This window comes from Humulus lupulus, chromosome 3, assembly GCF_963169125.1.
Source record: "Humulus lupulus chromosome 3, drHumLupu1.1, whole genome shotgun sequence".
NCBI lineage: Eukaryota > Viridiplantae > Streptophyta > Magnoliopsida > Rosales > Cannabaceae > Humulus > Humulus lupulus.
This window is the reverse complement of record NC_084795.1, coordinates 270791201-270814652: the sequence shown is the minus strand read 5'-3', so window position 1 is coordinate 270814652 and position 23452 is coordinate 270791201. Positions and strand designations below refer to the sequence as shown.

Sequence of the window (23452 nt, the reverse complement as noted above, 5' to 3'; positions counted from 1 at the left end):
TTATAAATAATTTGTTTCTTTTTAGTAATTTCATATGTTCAATTGAACAAATAGATGCTCTTAACAACCTATGTACTAAGAATGAAATATATAAATTACCAATTACCATTAGGTAGGGCTCATCGTCAACCCTTCAATTCCAAATTTGCGTAGCACAAAATGACTTCTGGTCCTCCATCCTTTCGTGTCCTACGACCTCTCACGTCCTCTGACTGTCCATCTAGCTGCAGAACCTGGGGTTGTTAGGAAGAATGGAGCAGATCTAGTGAAGAAGAGGAGGAGGAGAAGGACAAATGAGAAAAAAACTTAATTTTATGAATTATTTTTAATTTTTAATTTAAATTTGATTTATTTATATTAAAAAAGAAAAGAAAAAGTAAAAAATAGTCTGTTTCATTAATTATATGTTTTAATTTTAATTTATATTTGAAAATTTATTAAGTAATTATAATATATTAGTATTTTTTATTTTCTTAGTTTTTTAAAATGATTTTTTTTAATTTATAAGGTTTGAATTACTTTTTAAAGAAAAACAGATTGATTTACTAATTTTTAAATTAATTTTTTTAATAAAAATGGCACAATTTCGTTGTGGTCAATGTTGAGAGGATAAAACTGCTTATTATTTTAGATGTGTCATTGCTACATCAACAGCCAAAATGCCACGTCATCATTTTGTTAACTAGTTAGAATGAAATCTAACAAAATATCAATATTTATAGTTCAAGAAGAATTTTTAACATGGTAAATTATTCGGAAGACATGATTTAAATTGGTTATTTTTCAAAAGAAAAAAATATTATTTATTATAAAATAAAACATATGAAACTTCATATTAAATTTTTCTCATCATCATATGTCACATGATGTGATGACAGACATTATAAGGTGTTCCGTAACAATATTCTATTAGAAATGCTTTAGCCCTAATTTGAAATAGACTTGTTTGAATTATTCGTAAAGAAGTAAATAAATAAAGGAAAAAGAAAAACTCTAACGTAGAGATATATTGAAAGAAAAGAATATGCATATTGTTAATATTATTATTATTTGTAATTATTTTTGCTTTTCATTCTGACAGTACATGTATACGTATATATAGATATATAATTGCTCACAACCGGCTGGTCATGTGAAAAAGTCATATTGAATTATTCATAATAAAATAAAAAGAATAATATGTTTATATTATTAATCAAGAGGTATATAGGAAGGCCTTTAATGAATTGTTCGTACATTAATTGTGTACGTGAAAGAACATATTTATAGGAAGAATGTGAAAAATTGCATGTATGGACAAGGTAACCATCATAGTTGACCGGTCAAAATAAAGAAAGAAATTGAAATTGCTAGTGGGAGTGGGAGTGGGTGTTGAGTATGGCGTCTGCATGTTGTTTGACTACGTTCCAAGCCTGAATGACATGAGACTCCTCCGTGAGGCTGGCTCCGACCGCAAAACGCAGCAAAAAGATACCACCAACAACCGAATGGGTCATGTAGATCCCACCTGACCCGTTAATGGAGTCCATCAGCTTGTTGTTCACCTCATTCACCGATACAATCTTACTCTTCTGGATCACATCACTACTAGTATTCCTGAGGCTGCCATTATTATTATTGGTTATCTCACACAATACCACATTACTTTTACTACTAGCTATTATTCCTGATGGCCTTATTCTGAAACACACGGTGGCGAAATTCCTCGGAACCACAACCTCAAATCTCTCGTCGGCTTCCACAAAACCCTGGAACAGCTTGGCCATCTTCACATGGCTTCGGAGAAACCCACGTAGTTTCTCCACTCCATAGCTTCGGAGTACGAGCCAGAGTTTGAGAGAACGGAATCGTCTGCTCAGAGCCAGTTGCCAGTCTTTATAGTCAACCACTTGCTTTGATTCGGTGGCCTTGTTCTTCAGATACTCCGGATCCGTAGACAATGATTGTGTCAACGCTGCGGGGTCTTTGACCCAAAGGCAGCAGCAATCCAAGGTGGTGAAGAACCATTTGTGGGCGTTGAAGCTGAAGGAGTTGGCTCCTTCCACTCCGTCGATGAAGTGCCGGAATTCTGGGCAAATACAGATGCTCCCAGCGTAGGCCGCGTCGACATGGACCCACATTCCGTAATCTTTTGCCACATCGCATAGAGGCCCGAGGGGGTCGACGGCCGTTGTGGACGTTGTCCCAATGGTTGCCAGTAGAAACGTGGGGACGAGTCCAGCCTCAACATCGGCAGTTATGGTGTTTTGCAAAGCCTTGGGACACATGGAAAAGGAGGACGACAGCGTTGTGGGGATGACTCGAAAGTTGTTGGGGTGGATCCCAGCAATCTGTGCGGCTTTCTTGAACGCGCAATGAGTTTGGTCCGAACAATAAACGACGAGCTTTCCGATATTGTCGTTTCCAATGACTTTGAGGGTTCGGTCTCTGGCAGCGACGAGTGTACACAAGATTGCCTCGCAGGTGGTTCCTTGTAGGACACCACCTCCGTTACCAGAGAAGAGAAAAGACTTAGGCAGCCTGAGCATCTGGCCCAGCCAGTCCATGACTATGCTCTCCAGCTCGGTGGCGGCCGGAGACGACATCCAGTTGAATCCAACGACATTGAACCCGGTGGCAAGCATTTCGCCGAGGAAGCCTGCAATGCTGCCGCTGGAAGGGAAGTATGCGAAGTAGTTGGGGCTCTGCCAGTGGGTTATGCCCGGAACGATGTGGTCCTGGACGTCACCAAGAATCGTTTCGATGGATTCCGGATAGAGAGGTGCCGATGTCGGGAGACGTTTTTTGAGGTAACCCGGTTCGACTTGGCTAAGAACTGGGTACTTCTCGATGTTTTTGTAGTAATCGGCGATGAAATCGATCACCATGTGGCCTTGGCGTCGGAACTCCTCGGGGTCCAAGGGGTTATTGCTTGCGCCGGCGGCCATGTTCGAAAGAGCGTTGTTTTGGGGAAACTCAAAGTCGAGGGGTCTACCCATTTGAATGAATGAATATGGATATATATATTTATATATATCTGTACTGTACCACTAGTTCTGCTTTCTTTTTCTCTAAAACTTAGTTTATGTATGTACAGGTGTGAGAGAGGTGAGATGAGAGAGAACAATATTGGGTTCAGTAGTAGTTGTGTTCTACTCTCTTTCGATGCAAGAAATGGGTTGTGATCTTAGTATATTTATATGCTAAGATGGCCAGGATAAGTTTATTAGGAGAGTAGGCAGCCAAGGCATGGGAGGAACTTTCGGTCACTTTTCGGGTTAGAGTTGGTGAGGTGGAGACTTGACTCAGGGTGGGTGAGTGTTGAAAATTTTATTGGCACTGAAATGCGTTAAGTTATTGAAACGTGCTATAGTAATATATGGTGAAAAATGGACTATAATTTTTGTAGACTGATATATTGAATAATATTTTACGCAATTATAAAATATGGGAAGAGTTTTCTATTGACCTGCATGTATGTTGTATTTAGTGGTGGTTTGAACAAAAAGTATTGAAAAGAGCCAATCATATATCTCTACATAGTCAAAAAGCACATGTACAAATTTTATTTTTCTTTCAATAAATGAAGGAGGGACAGAATGGGCTAGTGCTGGACGTATACCTACCCACCAAATTATTTTTGCATATATCTGATTTAAAATATGTGCTGTATCAAAGTAATCATCTGGCTAAATTATGAGTGCTTATAACCTTCCAACTTCTAAGTAGATATTGCTCATTGAGGGACAATATGTGTTGAAATTATTTAATTAGTAGATGTAAAATCCTTTATTGGCATATTTGACAATATTGACAAAATTAATTAAAGGAGTATTTTCGAAATGGGTATTTTCCTGTTTTGTAATATTGAGTGGTTAATTTCGAAAATTGGTAGTTTCCTATTTTGTTGAAATGTGTCTTTTTATAATCAGTTTATTATATATATGATAATAAAAGAAATATATAATTTCCTATAAAAGAATATCTTTTCTTGAATTGGAAATTATTGGTATTTATTTTATTTTTTGATCTGATTTATTTTATGCAGAAATCGTGTACAGCTTGCAGTAATAATGTATATATTGTTTCCTTATTTATTTAAGGAAACTGGATTTAAAAACTGTCCAGGTTCAATGAATCTGTTTGAACGGATTGCCAGTCTGTTTGAACAAATTCTGACTTTCCTGTTTTGGAAGATTTTCCTTTTATTGGCTGATTGATTTCTGATTTGTTTTCCACGACCTAAAGGGATTCTAAAAAGTATATAATCATCCTTAGGTCGTTGGTTTTGATTATCTCTCTTGGTGTATTATTTTCCAAATATTTTTCAAGTTTTAGAGAGAATTTTTATTATGTGAAGAACTTGAGTCCAGCAAGTTCTTAGTGGTTTATTACAGTGTACTTCTGTATTGTTTTCTTTGTGTTAATTGTGCAGGTTGAACACACTTGGACATTGGTCATCAAGCTTCGGGAGAAGTCTTGTTCGTGAGTTACTTTTCGGGAGGAAAAGTGCAAGTGTTATGATTTGAAGGGAGTTCAAGATCTTAGCACTTCAGAAATTTGATTAGGAGTTTAGATTACAACAGTTGCGACAAATTCAAGAGGGAGTCTTTATTTGTATAAGTCAATTTGGTTTTGTAATCGTTTAGATATTCTTATAATAAATTTCATTCTCTGGGCGTGGCCTCGTGGACTAGTAGCAATCTGCAAAGATTGCTGATACCACGTAAAAATTCGTGTGTTCTTTACTTTATGTTCGTTTTTATCTTCTGGTGACAAACTGTTTAAACATATCTGGTTTCTGTTCAAACAGTCTTTGTATCTATTTAAACATTTCTGTAACAATTCAACAATTAATTATTTAATTTGAATAATTAAGTTGGTAATAAAAAAAAACGGAATTTCAATTGGTATCAGAGCGGTTCACTAAACTCTTAGTGAGATCTTGTGGTTATTTTCCGTTTGATTTGTTTTGTGTGAAATGTCTTTCTTTGCAGAAGGTAGTTCGGTGTCTCGACCTCCATTGCTTAATGACTCAAACTATCCATATTGGAAAGTTAGGATAAGAGCTTTCATAAAAGCTCAAGATGAGAAAGCATGGAGAGCAATTTTGTCTGGATGGTCACCTCCTACCGAAAAAGGTGAAGATGGAGGCACAAAGGTAAAATCTGAACTTGTTTGGGATACAGAAGAAGAAAAATTATCCAGTTATAATAATAAAGCTCTTCACGCCATTTTCAATGGTGTTGGAGAAAGTTTTATTAAACTTGTTTCCACATGTGTCTCGGCTAAAGATGCTTGGACAATTCTTCAAACTCAGTTTGAAGGAACTGTAGATGTCAAAAGATCTAGATTTATTATGTTACAAACTAGGTTTGATGACCTTAGGATGTCTGATTCTGAAACACTTTCTGAATTTTATGAGAGATTATCTGATATTTCTAATGAGTATTTTGCACTTGGTGAGAAACTTGATGATTCTGTTCTTGTTAGAAAAATCGTTCGAGTTCTTCCTGACAGGTTCAATGTTAAGCTCACTGCTATGGAAGAGGCAAAAAACTTCAGTACTATGAAAGTAGAAGAATTGATGGGGTCACTTCGTACCTTTGAGTTAAATCAAAAGATTCGTCAAAAAGACAAGCCAAGTACTTCCAAAGAGAAAGATAAGACCATAGCTTTCAAAAGTACTGAAAAAGAAGCATCAGATGATGAAGATGGTGATAATGAAATGGCAATGCTTGCAAAGAATTTTAAAAAATATATGAAAAAGATAGGAGATAAGAAGTTCAATGGCAAGCCGTCAAAAGGTAATCATTCTTCTCTTAATCATTTTCAAACTAATAAAAAGGGTATTCAGTGCAGGGAATGCGATGGATTTGGCCACATCCAGTCTGAATGTGCAAACACCTTGAAAAAGAACAAAAAAGGTATGATTACTACTTGGAGTGATAATGACTCAGAAAGTAGTGAAGATGAGGAAGGTAATGTCGCTTTCACTTCTATTTTACCTGTTTCTAAATCTGAAAATAAAAAAATTGTTTGCTTGAATAATGTTTCAAAAGTTGAAGAAAATTCTGAAAGTGATGAATCTGAATTGAAAGATGAGTCTTTGAGTGAATCGTACAAAAAGATGTATGGTTTATGGGTGAAAGTGTGTTATGAAAATCAGTCATTGGTAAGCAAAAATAAAGAATTATCCTTTGAAATTAAACAACTTACTGACTTAAATGAAAATTTTGAAAAAGAAATAATTTCAAAAAATGTTGAAATTAATAAGTTGTCTAAAGATTTGGATACTCTTGAGAAAAATGTTAGAATGCTTAACCCCGGTTCAACTGTTTTTGAGAATATACAGAATGCAGGTCAAAGAAGTCATGTGGGACTTGGTGCTTCAAGTTCTCAAAAATCAAAGAAAACTGTCTTTATCTCGGCTGGGATGCTATCGTCTGATGTTCCTATGTCATCCTCACTGAAATCTGTTGTTCCAACAGAAAGGACACAGTCAGCAGGTAAATCCAATGGTAAGTTTGAAAAATTCATTCCAATCTGTCATTTTTGTGGTAGGAAGGGTCATATTCGACCTAAGTGTTTTACTCTTATGAATTTTTCCAAAAATGAATATTTTGATAAATACAATTATTTTAATAATTTCAAAAGAGTAAAAAATAAAAATATTCAATCAAGGAAAATATTGATAAAAAAGAATAATTGTTTTGCTGGTTTTACTAGTAAATATGATAGATCTGCTTCATATTTTTGGTATTTTGATAGTGGTTGTTCAAGACATATGACAGGTGACAGGTCTATTCTTACAGACATAAAACCTATGCATTGTGGATCTGTTACTTTTGGGAATGGAATTGAAGGTAATGTTCTTGGAATGGGTACTCTTAACTTTGAAGGGTTACCTAAAATCAAAAGAGTGTTACTTGTGGAAGGACTTAAAGCTAACTTGCTTAGCATAAGTCAAATTTTTGATCAAGGTTATACTGTTAACTTTGATAAAGAGAATTGTTTTGTTTTAAACAAGAATGGTGAGAATGTTCTTGAAGGTTTTAGATCTAATGACAATTGCTATACTCTTTTGCCTTCTATTATGTGTCAATCTGTTGTGAGAAATAACACTGATGTGTGGCATGCTAAACTTGGTCACATAAATTTCAAAGCCTTGAAAAAATTGTCACATGCAGGGATTGTTCGTGGTTTACCTAAGATAGGTAAAGAATCTGATGGTAAGTGCAAGAGTTGTCAACTTGGCAAGCAATTAAAAATTACACATAAAAGTGTTTCTGACATAAACACTTCGAAAGTTTTAGAATTGCTTCACATGGATCTTATGGGTCCAATTCAAATTGAGAGTTTAAGTGGGAAAAGGTATATTTTTGTTTGTGTGGATGATTTTTCTAGATATACTTGGGTGGATTTCTTGAAAGAAAAATCTGATACTTTTGATGCATTTAAAACTCTTTGCTTGAAATTAAAAGTTGAAAAAGATTGCAACATTGGAAAAATTGTTCGTATAAGAAGTGATCATGGTAAAGAGTTTGAGAATTCTGTCTATGATGATTTTTGTAAGTCTGCAGGTATTTCTCATGAGTTTTCAGCTCCCAAAACTCCTCAACAGAATGGAGTTGTAGAAAGGAAAAACCGCACTCTTCAAGAAATGGCTAGAGTGATGCTAAATAGCAAAAAATTGACCAAACGGTTATGGGTAGAAGCAATTAACACTGCTTGCTATATCATAAACCGTGTTTTTCTCCGTCTAGGTACATCTAAAACATCTTATGAAATTTGGAAAGGTAAGAAACCAAGTGTGGCTTATATTCATGTTTTTGGATGTGTTTGTTACATTTTGAGAGATAGAGAAAATCTTGGTAAGTTTGATGCTAAGAGTGATGAAGGTGTTTTTATTGGATACTCCACTAACAGTAGGGCTTATCGTGTGTATAACATGAGAGCCCAAACTGTAATGGAGTCAGCTAACGTTGTTATTGATGATGCCAGGGATTTTTCTGAATTTTCTACTGAGGAAGAAATTGATAGGTTTACTGATGAACCTACTGAAAAACACGAAGAAGTTTCTGTCAGTGATACTACTGTTGCAACGTCTGGTCCATCTGTTCCAACAGATCGCGAATCCGATGAAACAGATGCTGGACAGACAGAAAAGAAATTTCCAGATATTATTTTGGATGAAGTCCAAAAGGAGCCATCAACCAGAGTTAAGTTAAATCATCCAGCAGATTTAATACTTGGAAATCCAAAATACAGTATGGTAACAAGAAGAAGGTTTAGTAATGTTGTTCAATTTTTTTGTTTCTTATCTCTAATTGAGCCTAAAAATGTGAAAGAAGCTTTAACTGATGAAAATTGGATTAAAGCTATGCAGGAGGAATTGGAACAATTTTTTAGAAACAAAGTGTGGATTCTTGTGCCAAGACCGTTAAATACCAATATTACTGGTACAAAATGGATTTTCAAGAATAAATCTGATGAATTTGGTACAATTGTGCGAAATAAAGCAAGATTAGTGGCACAAGGGTACACACAAGTGGAAGGAATAGACTTTGATGAAACATTTGCACCTGTTGCAAGACTTGAATCAATTAGATTATTATTGTCTATTGCTTGTTTGATTGGTTTCAGGTTGTTCCAAATGGATGTCAAATCCGCACTTCTCAATGGGATCTTGAATGAAGAGGTATATGTTGAACAACCCAAAGGGTTTGAAGATCCTCATGCACCTCATCATGTTTACAAATTGGAGAAAGCTCTTTATGGTTTACAAACGAAAATATGCTTACCACCACTAAGTGCTTAAGAACTTGGATTCCCTAACCAAAAATAAGAATAAGGTTAGGGGACTGAGTAGAAGGTTTTGAGAAAGAAATAACATAGAACACAGAAAGGACTAGAGTTTTGGGTTTACCTCAAAGATTGCAAGATCAATCTAACATCCACCGAAATACTATAGCACTCACTTACTTCCCAAGTGTTTGATAAGCTTATGATGTTTAAGCTTATAGTTTTTCCCCAAACCAAGTGTTTACACTCTCACACTCACTTAACACTAGCAGCCTCTGAACTTAGAGCAAATGGTGAATAATGGCTGGGTACTAGGTCCTATTTATAGAGTTTGGGAATGAAAATATCTTGATTTTACTTGAATAAAAATAATGGCTTTTTAAGTGAAAATCATTTGAATAATCGTTCAGCAGAGGCTGAAGACTCGTTCAGAAGATGCTGGACTGTTGAAGGAGTTTGAATGGCTGAAGGGAAAAGAATTCAAATGTATTTGAATTCATGCTGGTGGAGGCGATATATCGCCCCCTATAGGCGATATATCGCCTGGACCTTTGTTCCCGAGGCGACCGTGCATCGATTCGTGTTTTCCGTATCTACGTGCTGCGACATATCGCCCCCTATAGCTGCGATATATCGGCATACGCTGAATATTTAAACACGAATTTACACATTTTTAGCTGAGTTTGAATGGAGTAAACAGCCTTGACTAAGCCCTCAACGTGCTCAAAGCTGCTGACTGACCCTATACATTCAAACTTTTACCCTTATTTAATTTAATCCTCAAAAATACTAAATCCTTAATTACCATTCAAAACATGTGCTTAAAATCCTATTGGTTGATGTCTAAACCTTATAATATAATAATATATTCCTTAATATCAGACACATTAATCAAACCTTAGGTTATACTTAATATTCTTAAACTATAGGTTAAACTTAGAAAATCTATAAGTACTACTATGAGTGTCCAAATAACTCCCGGTCTGAACCAAAAATCCAAAGTAACAATGATAACACTAAACATACTATAATACTACTAAACAATTAGCTAAGTAAAGTTCTTGGACTCTACAATTCTCCCCTACTAAAAAGAATTTCGTCCTTGAAATTTACTTACCAAATAACTCCGGATACCGGCTCTGCATGTCCTCTTCCAACTCCCACGTTGCCTCGCGTTCAGAACTATTGCTCCACAGGACTTTAACTATAGGAAAGCTCTTGGACCGTAACTGCTTCATCCCCCTATCTAGGATGCTAATCGGTCGTTCCTCGTAACTTAAGTCCTTCTGGAGTGCTATGGTGTCGTACTTGAGGACGTGAGATGGGTCTGACACATACTTGCGTAACATCGAGATGTGGAAGACGTTGTGACTATCGGCTAGTGCTGGCGGTAGGGCTAGTCTATACGCAACTGGTCCCACTTTGTCCAATATCTCAAAAGGACCTAAGAATCGGGGACTGAGCTTGCCTTTCTTCCCGAACCGCTTGACACCCTTCATAGGAGATATCTTCAGGAAGACTTGATCTCCAACTTGGAACTCCACATCGCGTCGCTTGGTATCCGTATAGCTCTTCTGTCGGCTTTGAGCAGCAAGCATACGCTGTCTAATAAGCGTTACTGCTTCTTGTGCTTGTCTAACAGCTTCGGGCCCTAGAAGCTGCCTTTCTCCTACCTCGTCCCAGTGCAACGGTGATCGACACCTTCTTCCATATAGCAACTCATAAGGTGCCATCTCGATCGTCGACTGGTAGCTGTTGTTGTACGAGAACTCGATCAGCGGCAAGTACTTGTTCCACGATCCTCCGAAGTCAAGTACACATGCGCGTAGCATATCCTCTAAAATCTGAATCGTACGCTCTGACTGCCCATCTGTCTGAGGATGGAAAGCTGTACTAAGACTTAACTTAGTACCCATGGCTTGCTGTAAGCTTCTCCAAAATCTTGACGTAAACACTGATCCTCTATCTGATACTATCGTCTTGGGGATTCCATGCAATCGTACAATCTCTTGGATGTAGATGTCTGCATATTGGTCTGCCGTATAAGAAGTCTTAACAGGCAGAAAATGAGCCGACTTGGTTAGTCTATCTATGACTATCCAAGCAGAATCATGCTGCTTATTTGTCTTTGGCAGACCCGTCACGAAGTCCATGGCTATATCGTCCCACTTCCACTCCGGTATGCTAAGCGGTTGCAATAATCCTGCAGGTCGCTGATGCTCCGCCTTCACTTGCTGGCATACCAGACACTTAGATACATACTCTGCTATGTCCTTCTTCATCCCTGGCCACCAATAGACTGCCTTGATGTCATGAGTCATCTTGGTAGACCCTGGATGAACTGAGTACGGAGTACTGTGCGCTTCTTCTAGGATCGTCTTCTTAATACTCTGATCGTCTGGCACGCATACTCGATCCTTATATCTCAATAAACCTTGACTGGATATTGAGAAATCTGTAGTCTTGCCTTCTCGGACTGCATTCATGTGCGTTGCTAGTGAATCATCATGTCTCTGACCATTCCGTATGTCTTCTAGCAGATTCGATTGGATAGACAAGTTAGCCAGCTTGCCTACAACCACTTCTATTCCGGCACTGATAAGCTCCTGCTGTAGTGGCTTTTCTATTCCGGATAAGGCTGCTAAGTTCCCATAACTTTTTCGGCTAAGTGCATCGGCAACTACGTTTGCCTTCCCCGGGTGGTATAGGATTTCGCAGTCGTAATCCTTTACTAATTCCAACCACCGGCGCTGCCTCATGTTAAGCTCCTTCTGAGTAAAGAAGTATTTTAAACTTTTGTGGTCCGTATAAATCTCGCACCGTTCTCCGTAAAGATAATGGCGCCAGATTTTTAACGCAAAGACCACCGCTGCCAACTCCATATCGTGAGTTGGATAGCGTTGTTCATACTCCTTTAACTGACGTGACGCGTAGGCTATCACCTTGTCATTTTGCATCAGTACGCATCCCAATCCTAACTTTGATGCATCACAGTAGACAACGAACTTGTCGTTGGGTGTTGGGACACTAAGTACTGGTGTTGAGCAAAGCTTATCCTTAAGCAACTGGAAGCTTTCCTCACACTTATCATTCCAGTTAAACTTTTGTTGCTTCCGGGTCAGGTTGGTGAGTGGAGTGGCTATTTTAGAAAAGCCCTCTACAAACTTTCTATAGTAACCTGCTAGCCCTAAGAAGCTTCTTACTTCCGACGCGTTCTTTGGTCTAGGCCAATCTTTCACGGCCTCTACCTTCGATGGATCTACTGCAACTCCGTCTTTCGATATGATGTGCCCGAGGAACGCCACTTGTGAGAGCCAAAACTCGCATTTCTTGAACTTCGCGTAGAGTTGGTGCTCCTTCAATCGCGTCAAAATTATCCTCAAGTGTTCCTCGTGCTCCACTTCATCCTTGGAGTAAATTAAAATGTCGTCGATGAACACAACGACGAATTTATCCAAGTAGTCCTTGAAGACCCTATTCATTAAGTCCATAAACGCGGCTGGCGCGTTAGTAAGACCAAAAGACATAACCAAGAACTCGTAATGTCCATAACGAGTCCTAAAGGCTGTCTTAGGAATATCTTCCCCCTTTACCTTGAGCTGATGATACCCGGACCGTAAATCGATCTTAGAGAATACAGTCGCGCCTCGGAGTTGATCAAACAAATCATCAATCCGAGGTAGCGGGTATTTGTTCTTAATCGTTAGTTTATTCAGCTCACGGTAGTCTATGCACATGCGCATACTTCCGTCCTTCTTTTTCACGAATAGTACCGGAGCTCCCCATGGTGAATGGCTTGGCCTAATGAAACCCAAGTCTAGGAGTTCTTGTAGCTGCGTCTTTAACTCCTTGAGTTCCGTAGGTGCCATCCGGTATGGTGCCTTAGAGATAGGCTCGGTGCCCGGTACTAATTCTATCGTGAAGTCTATTTCTCTAGTTGGCGGCAATCCTGGCAAGTCATCGGGGAAAACTTCTGGAAATTCTTGTATGACTCGAACATCTCCAACTTTGAGTGATGTCTCCTTCTCCACATTCGTGATGTTGGCTAAGAATGCTTGACATCCTTTCTCCATCATTCTCTGAGCTTTGAGAGATGATACTAACGGTGTGCGTAGTCCTGAAGCTTGTCCCATGAAGCACAGTTTCTGGCCGTCAGGAGTATCGAATGTCACCTTCTTGCGTCTGCAGTCGATCGTTGCGCCATGCCGTGCTAGCCAATCCATGCCTAGTATGACGTCGAAGTCTTTGATCACCAGCTCTATCAGGTCTCCTTCTAGTTCCTTGTCCTCAATCTTGATTGGTACGCCTCGTACAATTCGTGATGATAGAACTACTTTGCCCGAAGGCAACTCGGTTGCAAACCTAGTTCTAAATCTTTCACTAGGTTTGTCTAGTTTATCTATCATTCCTAACGAAATATACGAATGGGTGGCTCCCGAATCAAATAATACATGACATAATTTATTGAGGATGGAAACCTGACCTGTGACCACCTTGTTGCTAGCATCCGCCTCTCCTTGGGTTAAAGCAAAAACCCGAGCAGGAACCATCTTTTCGTCCTTCTTTAATTCCGGCTTTTGCTGAGGACAGTCTCTTTTACGATGCCCTTCTTGACCACAGTTGAAACACTCCTTGGTGTTGGCACGACATTCTCCGGGGTGCTTCTTCTGACATTTGGCACATGGCGGGTATTCCACGTAGCCCGACCTATTTCCCCCATTACTTGGTCGTGCCCTTTTATTGTTGTCGGCTTGCTTGTTGTCAGGATGCCTTCTCTTTTGTCCGTTACCGTTGTTGTTGGACTGACTGTTGCTGGACTGATTGTTGTTCCGACTGGCCTGAGGTTGGCTCTGCTGCCTAGGTTCCGGCTTGCTGGCTTCTTCTTTGCTCACGTTGGCTTGCAATCTTTCTACTTCAATTGCCGTCTCAAGAACGTCGGCATATGAAGTGTTTCCCGGGTTTGCTAGCTTCACCCCCATCTCAATCTTTGGTCGGAGTCCTCTCACGAATTTGTTCACCCTCAGATAATCGGTCGGAACTAACTCTGCCGCGAACTTGGCTAAGCGATCAAACTGACGAGCATATTCCGCCACTGTTAAGTTCCCTTGCTTCAGATTGGTGAACTCCTCAACTCTCGTAGCAAGCACTGCTGAATTGTAGTACTTCTTGTGGAAGAGCTCCACAAATCGGGTCCACGTCATAGTGGCAGCATCGTGGGATTGCTGGACCAAATCCCACCATATCCTGGCATCTTTCTTGAGTAAAGATGAGACGCAGGATATGCGGTCAGCATTATTGAGGTTCATGTGGGCTAGGATCGGCTCCACATTCCTTAGCCATTCTTCTGCTTCAAAGGGGTCCGTAGTCCCTTCGAAGTTCGGAGCGTGCTGCTTGCGGAACCTCTCGTACACTGGATCCATATGCTGTACAGGATAAGGAGCGTAGTTCGTCATAGGCCATCCCCCATACGGACCAACTTGTTGGGGTGCTGGGGCCATTGGCTGTGGCTGCGGCTGCGGCTGTGGCTGTGGCGGAGGCTGAGGCTGAGATTGAGCCTGTTGGCGTTGTTGCTGCAGAAGTTCCTCAACTTGCTGTCGCAGTCTGGAAATCTCTGCAGTGTTGTCAGCTGGCTGTGCCGGCGCATTGCGGCGAGCAGTAACACGCACTCTCCTTCGGCGAACGGTAGGGACCGCATTGGTCGCTGGAACATCGTTGGAAGCGTTCCCGTTGGTGCGAGCAGATCTTCGGAGAGACATCGTAGCAGAGTTCTAACAGTTAAAAGAAACATGTTAGAACTTTTTTTTCCTAATAGGCTCTAAGGCAAAAACTTATTCTAAAACAAACATATCTCGGACCTATTTATTATGACTTTTTATGAAAAATTATATAGGTCTTTATTTATTATTAGAGTGGGTTTCTATACTTAGAAAAACAAGTCATCTTTATTTTCTAAGTGTGTTTCTAATAATCCTATATGACTTAATTCTCAGGCTCGAAACTTATCTTTGTTCCAAAGTTAACCATATTGAGGGAGGGCTGGGATCAGTAAAATCGTTCCCACTACTAAGGCCCCCTAACTCTCAACAAGGAAACCAGGTTCATTGATTCGTATCCACCCTCACCGAACTCAGTCATTATTCATTTTATTTAGTATTTATTATGATTGTGAAAAAAAATTCAAACTCACACATGATATTCAAATAGCATGTTTATTCATTTGGAAAACAATTTCACTTATTACAATCATAACATAAAAGTAAATAAAACAAATAAAAACTACTAATCTAAAAATCGGGATCTTCTACATCTGATCCGTCATCTAACATATCATCATCTATAGCCTCATAGTCATCATTATCATGAGCATCAAAATGCCCTCTAGGAAGGTTTGTGAGAATCCTATTCTTTTGCTCCTTGGTGAATTGAAATTCAAATTTTGCGGTGAACCTAACTAAGAGGAAGTAGTATCTCATTGCTAATGGTGATTCATCCTCATCATTCATTTCTTCCCATATTTCTTCTAAGGCTGCTATTACAGGATGGAAATCTTTAAACAACCTAATCACTAATACATATTGTTCCGTTGATCTTAGCATTATTTGTTTAGCCTCTTGAAGGCCACCTATTGCTTGGTGAAACAAAAGCAACCTTCGTGTAATCCTTTCTAAGGCTCCTATGGTGTTTCTTGGCTCCCTTATTCTTTTTAAGGCCTTAATGGCTCGGATATCTTGGTAGGTTAAAGCTCCATTCATTTTTAACTGAAACATAAACACTAAAGTTGTTAGCTATACACATAGACAAAGTAACTTGTAACTTGTAACTTAAACACTTACTTGGCGGTCCGATTCGGAGCTTTGAGCATGTGTATCGAGGAGAACTTCATGCGAAGGAACCGTTTGCTCTGATACCAACTGTAATGACCCACTAATCTAGACTAATTGGACCATTATCGAAACTATACATAAAACTTACATTTTTACGAAAATACCATAATTTATTGAGTAACTTGAAAAATAAGAGTTATTTACAAATAAACAGAATACTAAGAAGGATTTTGGGATCCCATTGTCTTTAAAACAAAACAAGATTTAAAATAAAAGACATTTCATAATAATGCGGAAAATACACATAAAAACCATAAAAACATAAAAGGAGACTATATCCTCGAATCGAATAACGCTCGGCCCCTTGACTCCATTCATCATCGATACACATTCTCCAAGCGTCACGAATCTTTCCGCCTCTAAACTTATTTTCCTGCACATAAACAGAAAGGAGTGAGCCTAATGCCCAGTAAGGAAAATCTAACACAAAGTCACATACATAATTTCATAAGAAAACATAAAGACTTAACATAATACATATAACATACACTTATTATAATGGCCATTATTACTTGGGGTCCCATAGACTAAACAAGCATATGCCCATGGGGTTAATGGGGTCCTACTAGCTAAGTAGGTCATATGCCCATAACCCATTTGGGGTCTTGTTAGTCATATGGGTCATATGCCCAAGCCTACATACACATATACATATCATAACACTTTTAATAACATAATCATATAGATAACATAAGCACATAACATATTAATTCTAGCCTATTTTCCTTACCAAAGTTACCGGGATAAAATGGACTGAGTTAGGACTTTTGGAACACTCCTAAAACCACAATGAACAAGGGTGAGTCTAAAGAAAGGAGATGAAATGAAAGAGAATAGGAAGACTAAACCATTAAACGAAAATATGCTTACCACCACTAAGTGCCTAAGAACTTGGATTCCCTAACCAAAAATAAGACTAAGGTTAGGGGACTGAGTAGAAGGTTTTGAGAAAGAAATAACATAGAACACAGAAAGGACTAGAGTTTTGGGTTTACCTCAAAGATTGCAAGATCAATCTAACATCCACCGAAATACTATAGCACTCACTTACTTCCCAAGTGTTTGATAAGCTTATGATGTTTAAGCTTATAGTTTTTCCCCAAACCAAGTGTTTACACTCTCACACTCACTTAACACTAGCAGCCTCTGAACTTAGAGCAAATGGTGAATAATGGCTGGGTACTAGGTCCTATTTATAGAGTTTGGGAATGAAAATATCTTGATTTTACTTGAATAAAAATAATGGCTTTTTAAGTGAAAATCATTTGAATAATCGTTCAGCAGAGGCTGAAGACTCGTTCAGAAGATGCTGGACTGTTGAAGGAGTTTGAATGGCTGAAGGGAAAAGAATTCAAATGTATTTGAATTCATGCTGGTGGAGGCGATATATCGCCCCCTATAGGCGATATATCGCCTGGACCTTTGTTCCCGAGGCGACCGTGCATCGATTCGTGTTTTCCGTATCTACGTGCTGCGACATATCGCCCCCTATAGCTGCGATATATCGGCATACGCTGAATATTTAAACACGAATTTACACATTTTTAGCTGAGTTTGAATGGAGTAAACAGCCTTGACTAAGCCCTCAACGTGCTCAAAGCTGCTGACTGACCCTATACATTCAAACTTTTACCCTTATTTAATTTAATCCTCAAAAATACTAAATCCTTAATTACCATTCAAAACATGTGCTTAAAATCCTATTGGTTGATGTCTAAACCTTATAATATAATAATATATTCCTTAATATCAGACACATTAATCAAACCTTAGGTTATACTTAATATTCTTAAACTATAGGTTAAACTTAGAAAATCTATAAGTACTACTATGAGTGTCCAAATAACTCCCGGTCTGAACCAAAAATCCAAAGTAACAATGATAACACTAAACATACTATAATACTACTAAACAATTAGCTAAGTAAAGTTCTTGGACTCTACATGATTGGGCAGGTAACACTAATGACAGAAAAAGCACTAGTGGAGGATGTTTCTTCTTGGGAAACAATCTAGTCTCTTGGCACAGCAAGAAACAGAATTCTATTTCTCTCTCAACAGCTGAGGCCGAATACATTGCAGCGGGAAGTTGTTGTGTACAACTTTTGTGGATGAAGCAAATGATGATGGATTATGGGTTTGATCTTGACACTTTAACTATTTTTTGTGATAATACAAGTGCAATTAATATTTCAAAAAATCCTGTGCAACATTCTCGTACTAAACATATTGATATTCGTCATCATTTCATAAGAGAATTAGTTGAAAATAAAGTTCTTATCTTGGAATATATTGAAACACATAAACAAATTGCAGATATTTTCACTAAAGCTCTTGATTCGGTTCACTTTGATTTCCTCCGAAAATCTTTGGGGGTTTGTTCTCTTTAAATTTTCTTGTTACGGTGTTGTCCGCTTGATCTAATGTGTGTTATTTTTGGTTAAGAAAATTGTCAATCAATTTGAAAATTTTGTTGTGTGTCAAGCTGGATAATCTGTCTTGTGTTTATGAATCTTTGGTTGTATATTCTTGAGAGAAATTTAATCAATTCCTCCTAGGCATATTCGAGTAAATTAATCAATGTTTAATGTTTGAGCTTCCTTTTGTGTAGCATTGTTTCAAGCTCCTGTGCAAGAATAGAGCTACCTACATCAGTGGTGAAAGCCGTCTTTTGAGTAAGTTGGAACTTTGTAATTCGGAGTTATAAAGAAGATACGCTACAATAGAAAAGGGCTACCACTGGTGTAGTGTGACAGCGTCTTCATGGGTTACAATTATTTTTAATTTCGAAAAAGACTTATTTGTCATTGGGCAATGTTCCCTTGCATACATTGTCACACACTTATGCTTGAAGCAATGCATTAAAAAAAATTGTACACAGTTTATAAAAAATAAAAAAATGTGTGTAAGACTCATACATGTTGATTGATTCACTTAAGAATATGTGCTTGTGACTGAATTGTGGTCTATTTCTCTCGAATATTCTTTCTAATTTTTTATTTTCACAAGTGTTCTTATCCGTGATATACACTAACACTTATTCTCATTTGCTTGATTTTATTCTTATCAGGATGACTCTCATTGATCAAAGCAGAATTTTTTGGTTGAGTTTTATTTTTGTGCATATATATAAAATGAAAATAAAAAATTAATAATAAAAATTTTGACAAGGAAATTCATGGTGGACCGAATCATTGTGGTAATTATATGAAATTATGCATTTATTTTGTGTGATTTAATATATTCTTTGTCTCCAAAGAATTTATTTTGTCCTATTTCTTAATTTGGAATACCATGATTTGTATCTTTATTGTTTTGTACCTTGTTTAGAATTGTTTTTTTTAAAAAAAAAAGGAAAAAGGACAATAGGAAGACCGTGTGGGGTTATTTTTTCTGGTTACCTTTTTTGGATTGGGGATATCTTCTATTTTCCTTTATAAAATACAAAAAAAAAGGGTAAGTTTTATGTAGATCGTGTCTTAAAGGTTGTTTCCTTTTATTTGTTAATTAAATCATTTAAAAAAAAAGGAAACCGCTTATTGCCGTGAGTGTACAAATTGGGTAAGTGTTGTCCTTACAAAGCTTTCCATTACCCTTTTCCTTCTCACCCACGATCTCTCTAAGTCTTCGTCTTCTTATTTTTTTTCTCTCATTGTTTTTGTAAGTGTTTGCTACTTTTCAGAGAAGGAAAAATAGTGAAAAACTCGTGGAGCTTCCTCTAAGAAGACCCCTGCTACTCAATCTCTGATGTTTGCCTCAGATGACATTCCTCTTGAATTCTCATCTGTTCCCCCAGATTCAGGAACTGTTGCTACAGAACTAGCTGTTGTTCGAGCCTCTCGTGTTACTTTGGCTTCTTTGAAAGACACAAAGGGGGAGAGTATATACTTTCCAAAACCTGCTTGTTTGCTATTTTGTTTAACTCTGGACCTTCTTATTTTGAGGGGGAGTTAAGTCCAGTTTCTTTATATGTTTGTTATAAGTCAATGCATGTTTGCAGGGGGAGTTCTTTCTCTTTACTTATCACTAACATTTGTGTTGCAGGTTTTTGAATTAATTTTGTCTATCAAATTGCCAAAGGGGGAGATTGTAAAATCCTTTATTGGCATATTTGACAATATTGACAAAATTAATTAAAGGAGTATTTTCGAAATGGGTATTTTCCTGTTTTGTAATATTGAGTGGTTAATTTCGAAAATGGGTAGTTTCCTATTTTGTTGAAATGTGTCTTTTTATAATCAGATTATTATATATATGATAATAAAGGAAATATTTAATTTCCTATAAAAGAATATCTTTTCTTGAATTGGAAATTATTGGTATTTATTTTATTTTTTGATCTGATTTATTTTATGCAGAAATCGTGTACAGCTTGCAGTAATAATGTATATATTGTTTCCTTATTTATTTAAGGAAACTGGATTTAAAAACTGTCCAAGTTCAATGAATCTGTTTGAACAGATTGCCAGTCTGTTTGAACAGATTCAGACTTTCCTGTTTTGGAAGATTTTCCTTGTATTGGCTGATTGATTTCTGATTTGTTTTCCACGACCTAAAGGGATTCTAAAAAGTATATAATCATCCTTAGGTCGTTGGTTTTGATTATCTCTCTTGGTGTATTATTTTCCAAATATTTTTCAAGTTTTAGAGAGACTTTTTATTATGTGAAGAACTTGAGTCCAGCAAGTTCTTAGTGGTTTATTACAGTGTACTTCTGTATTGTTTTCTTTGTGTTAATTGTGCAGGTTGAACACACTTGGACATTGGTCATCAAGCTTCGGGAGAAGTCTTGTTCGTGAGTCACTTTTCGGGAGGAAAAGTGCAAGTGTTATGATTTGAAGGGAGTTCAAGATCTTAGCACTTCAGAAATTTGATTAGGAGTTTAGATTACAACAGTTGCGACAAATTCAAGAGGGAGTCTTTATTTGTATAAGTCAATTTGGTTTTGTAATCGTTTAGATATTCTTATAATAAATTTCATTCTCTGGGCGTGGCCTCGTGGACTAGTAGCAATCTGCAAAGATTGCTGATACCACGTAAAAATTCGTGTGTTCTTTACTTTATGTTCGTTTTTATCTTCTGGTGACAAACTGTTTAAACATATCTGGTTTCTGTTCAAACAGTCTTTGTATCTGTTTAAACATTTTTGTAACAGTTCAACAATTAATTATTTAATTTGAATAATTAAGTTGGTAATCATAAAAAACGGAATTTCAGTAGAATAAAATCATTATATTTTTTACATGCATATACCAAATTATTTTTACATGCTTATTTAATTCTCTTGCATTAAATAAGTTATTAAGAGACAATACTACAAAAAATGTCATTTGTGTGAGTCAAACGCGTCAGTCAATGCAGTTGACTGACACCGTTGACCAAGAATTTGTTAGAATAGCTTATACATGATCTTTATTTATTTTCATGTATATCTAATATTAAACAAATTAATACGAGATAGCCTAAAACATGTTTTTAAAATTGAATTCAAAGAGAAACAAATAATATAATACTTACAGCATACGCAGCGGAATTCAGAGTTCTTCCTTCAATTTCTCTAACTCTTGTATCCTTTCTGTCGCAGAGTATTATCAAGAAACTGAACGATCTTCTATTTTCTTCACAATCTTCCAATGTATCCTTAGAACCACCTAGACTAGTGTGGGCAATTCTCAACACATGAGATAGATATAGAGAGAAGAAGAGAAAATAACAAAAAGCTTTAGAAAAAGACTTGTGTTTAGAGAGAATCTAAAACTAAAATCTGACTTGTGACTTATCAAACTTCTTGTTTTGACTTCTCTATAAGCACTCCTTTTATAGACTCAATTAGGCCATTTAATTTAATTAAAAAATCAATAAAATAATAGTTATTTTGAAGCCCTAGGTCGAAATTATCATGGGCTATAGGCCCGTGAAATTTCCCATTTGATTATAAGCCCATTGGACTTAAAATCAATGCCTGTATTATTTTCTATTGATTTAATTAATTAAATAATTATTTAAATCCTTTATCAAATTAATTATTTATAAATTGAACCTTGATTTAAACTTTTTTATTAATTTAGATACCAATTTATCTTAATTAATAAATCTGCCATAATTTCTCTTTTCTTCTAAAAATTACACAACTCTGTGAAACTATCCAAAATTGACCTGGTCAACTTTGATAATTCTAATTGATAATTAAATCAATTAATTGAGACTATCTAGATGATTTTATCCAAGGTACAATGGGGACCATGGGCCTATGAAATCAAGCTCCAATAAGTTATCATAAATCTAACAAATAAATTTACTAACTTATTAATTCCTCGTGACTCCACTATAGACTTGGAATTGCACTCTTGAATTCATAGACTGAAACTAACTTAATTACTGAAATGAGATCTCTATCATTTAACACCTTGAACCAAACTAAAAGGAAACCATCATTTCACTTCTTCATCAGAAGTTATAGATGTTCATATCTATGATTAACACTCCCACTCAATTATACTACCGAGTTCCCAAGATGTAAGTATGGGCTAGTCCGTAGGGTAAGCTAGTAACGAACAAGTCAAAGAACTCAAATAATACAATCAGTTAGAATACTAACCACTCTGAATTCATATTGAATTGACCTATGGTCAACTATATGATATGACTAGAATAGATAATAACGGTATGTTTACTTATCTTATCAACTGTCAATATCGGTCCTGTTTGATGTAACAAATACATCCGATCTTATCTACTTTGCTAATGTTCTGGAAAGAACATAACACTGTAATGTGTAAGTAGATCATATCGTAGATTGGCAAGTCAGTGTAAATCCGGTGCACTGACTAATCTTAGGACTAACTTATTTTGAACATATAATCATATTTATATTCCACTGCAATTACGTCACTATAAATAAGATTAGCTATATGCTTGGGATTTAATAGAAGTTTATATTAAACAAATAATCATGAAAATAAAACATGTGAGCAAAGTGATTGACCAAGTCAAAAAAAATGATTTCTATTCTTTTATTGATAATAAAATAAGATTACAAAGAATTTGGGTTTTAATTAGGGCATAAAACCCCAACAGAATTAACATTTGTGGCAGTTGGACACTGCCATAAATGCAAGGGCATTTGCGTTAGTACGTAACAGACCATTTGTGTCAGTGGGGTTCTAACACAAACGCCTAAATAAAACACGGGTTTTACTTGGGCGTTTGCATTAGTGCCCCATGACGCAAACGAGTCGTTACTGTCAGTGGCCCACTGACGCAAACGGCTCGTTAGTTTATATCAGAAAGGCTATCGTCTCCATATGCCCATAACCTAAAATTCTGCTGAAAAAAAGAGAGCGTTTTCTCTCACAAACCCAGCGGCGGCTCCACCCTTTTTGGCCATTTGTGTGAGTTTTTTTCCCCTTTTTTTTTTTAATTTTAAGGTGAAAATAATGATATATATGTTTATGAACCTTATACATAGTTTTTTTTTTTTTGTATAGATTTTGTATTCTTGAATATTATTGTTTGGAAACCCATTAACTTTCTTAGTTTTTTGGGGTTTGCTACTTCAAGAACCCACATTACTCAATTACCACAAGTAAGTGCAATTTTATTAATTTTTATGAATTAAATTTAATTTTTGTGAATTTTTTTTTTTTTATAAATTGGCTATATTTTATATTTTTTTTTTAAATTTTTGGATAGTTTTATATTAATGATTATGTAATTGTTTTAGGTTCAAACTTTGCATTTTACTATTTTATTTTTTTAGAATTTTTTTATTATAATTTCATTATT

At 36.6% G+C, this 23452-nt stretch overlaps 1 protein-coding gene across 1 annotated transcript; it reads right to left on the bottom strand.

Annotated features, from left to right (window-relative positions):
* Window positions 1-1146: 1146 nt before the first annotated feature.
* On the bottom strand, window positions 1147-3140 carry LOC133824204 (tyrosine decarboxylase-like). The gene has a single exon (XM_062257074.1). It carries the CDS (start codon window positions 2976-2978, stop codon window positions 1350-1352), a length of 1629 nt encoding a protein of 542 aa, XP_062113058.1. The 5' UTR covers window positions 2979-3140; the 3' UTR covers window positions 1147-1349.
* Between the last annotated feature and the right edge of the window lie 20312 nt (window positions 3141-23452).

Excerpts from the sequence above, each read along its gene's own strand:
- LOC133824204 (XM_062257074.1), bottom strand. The coding sequence starts at position 2,978 with ATGGGTAGACCCCTCGACTTTGAGTTTCCCCAAAACAACGCTCTTTCG.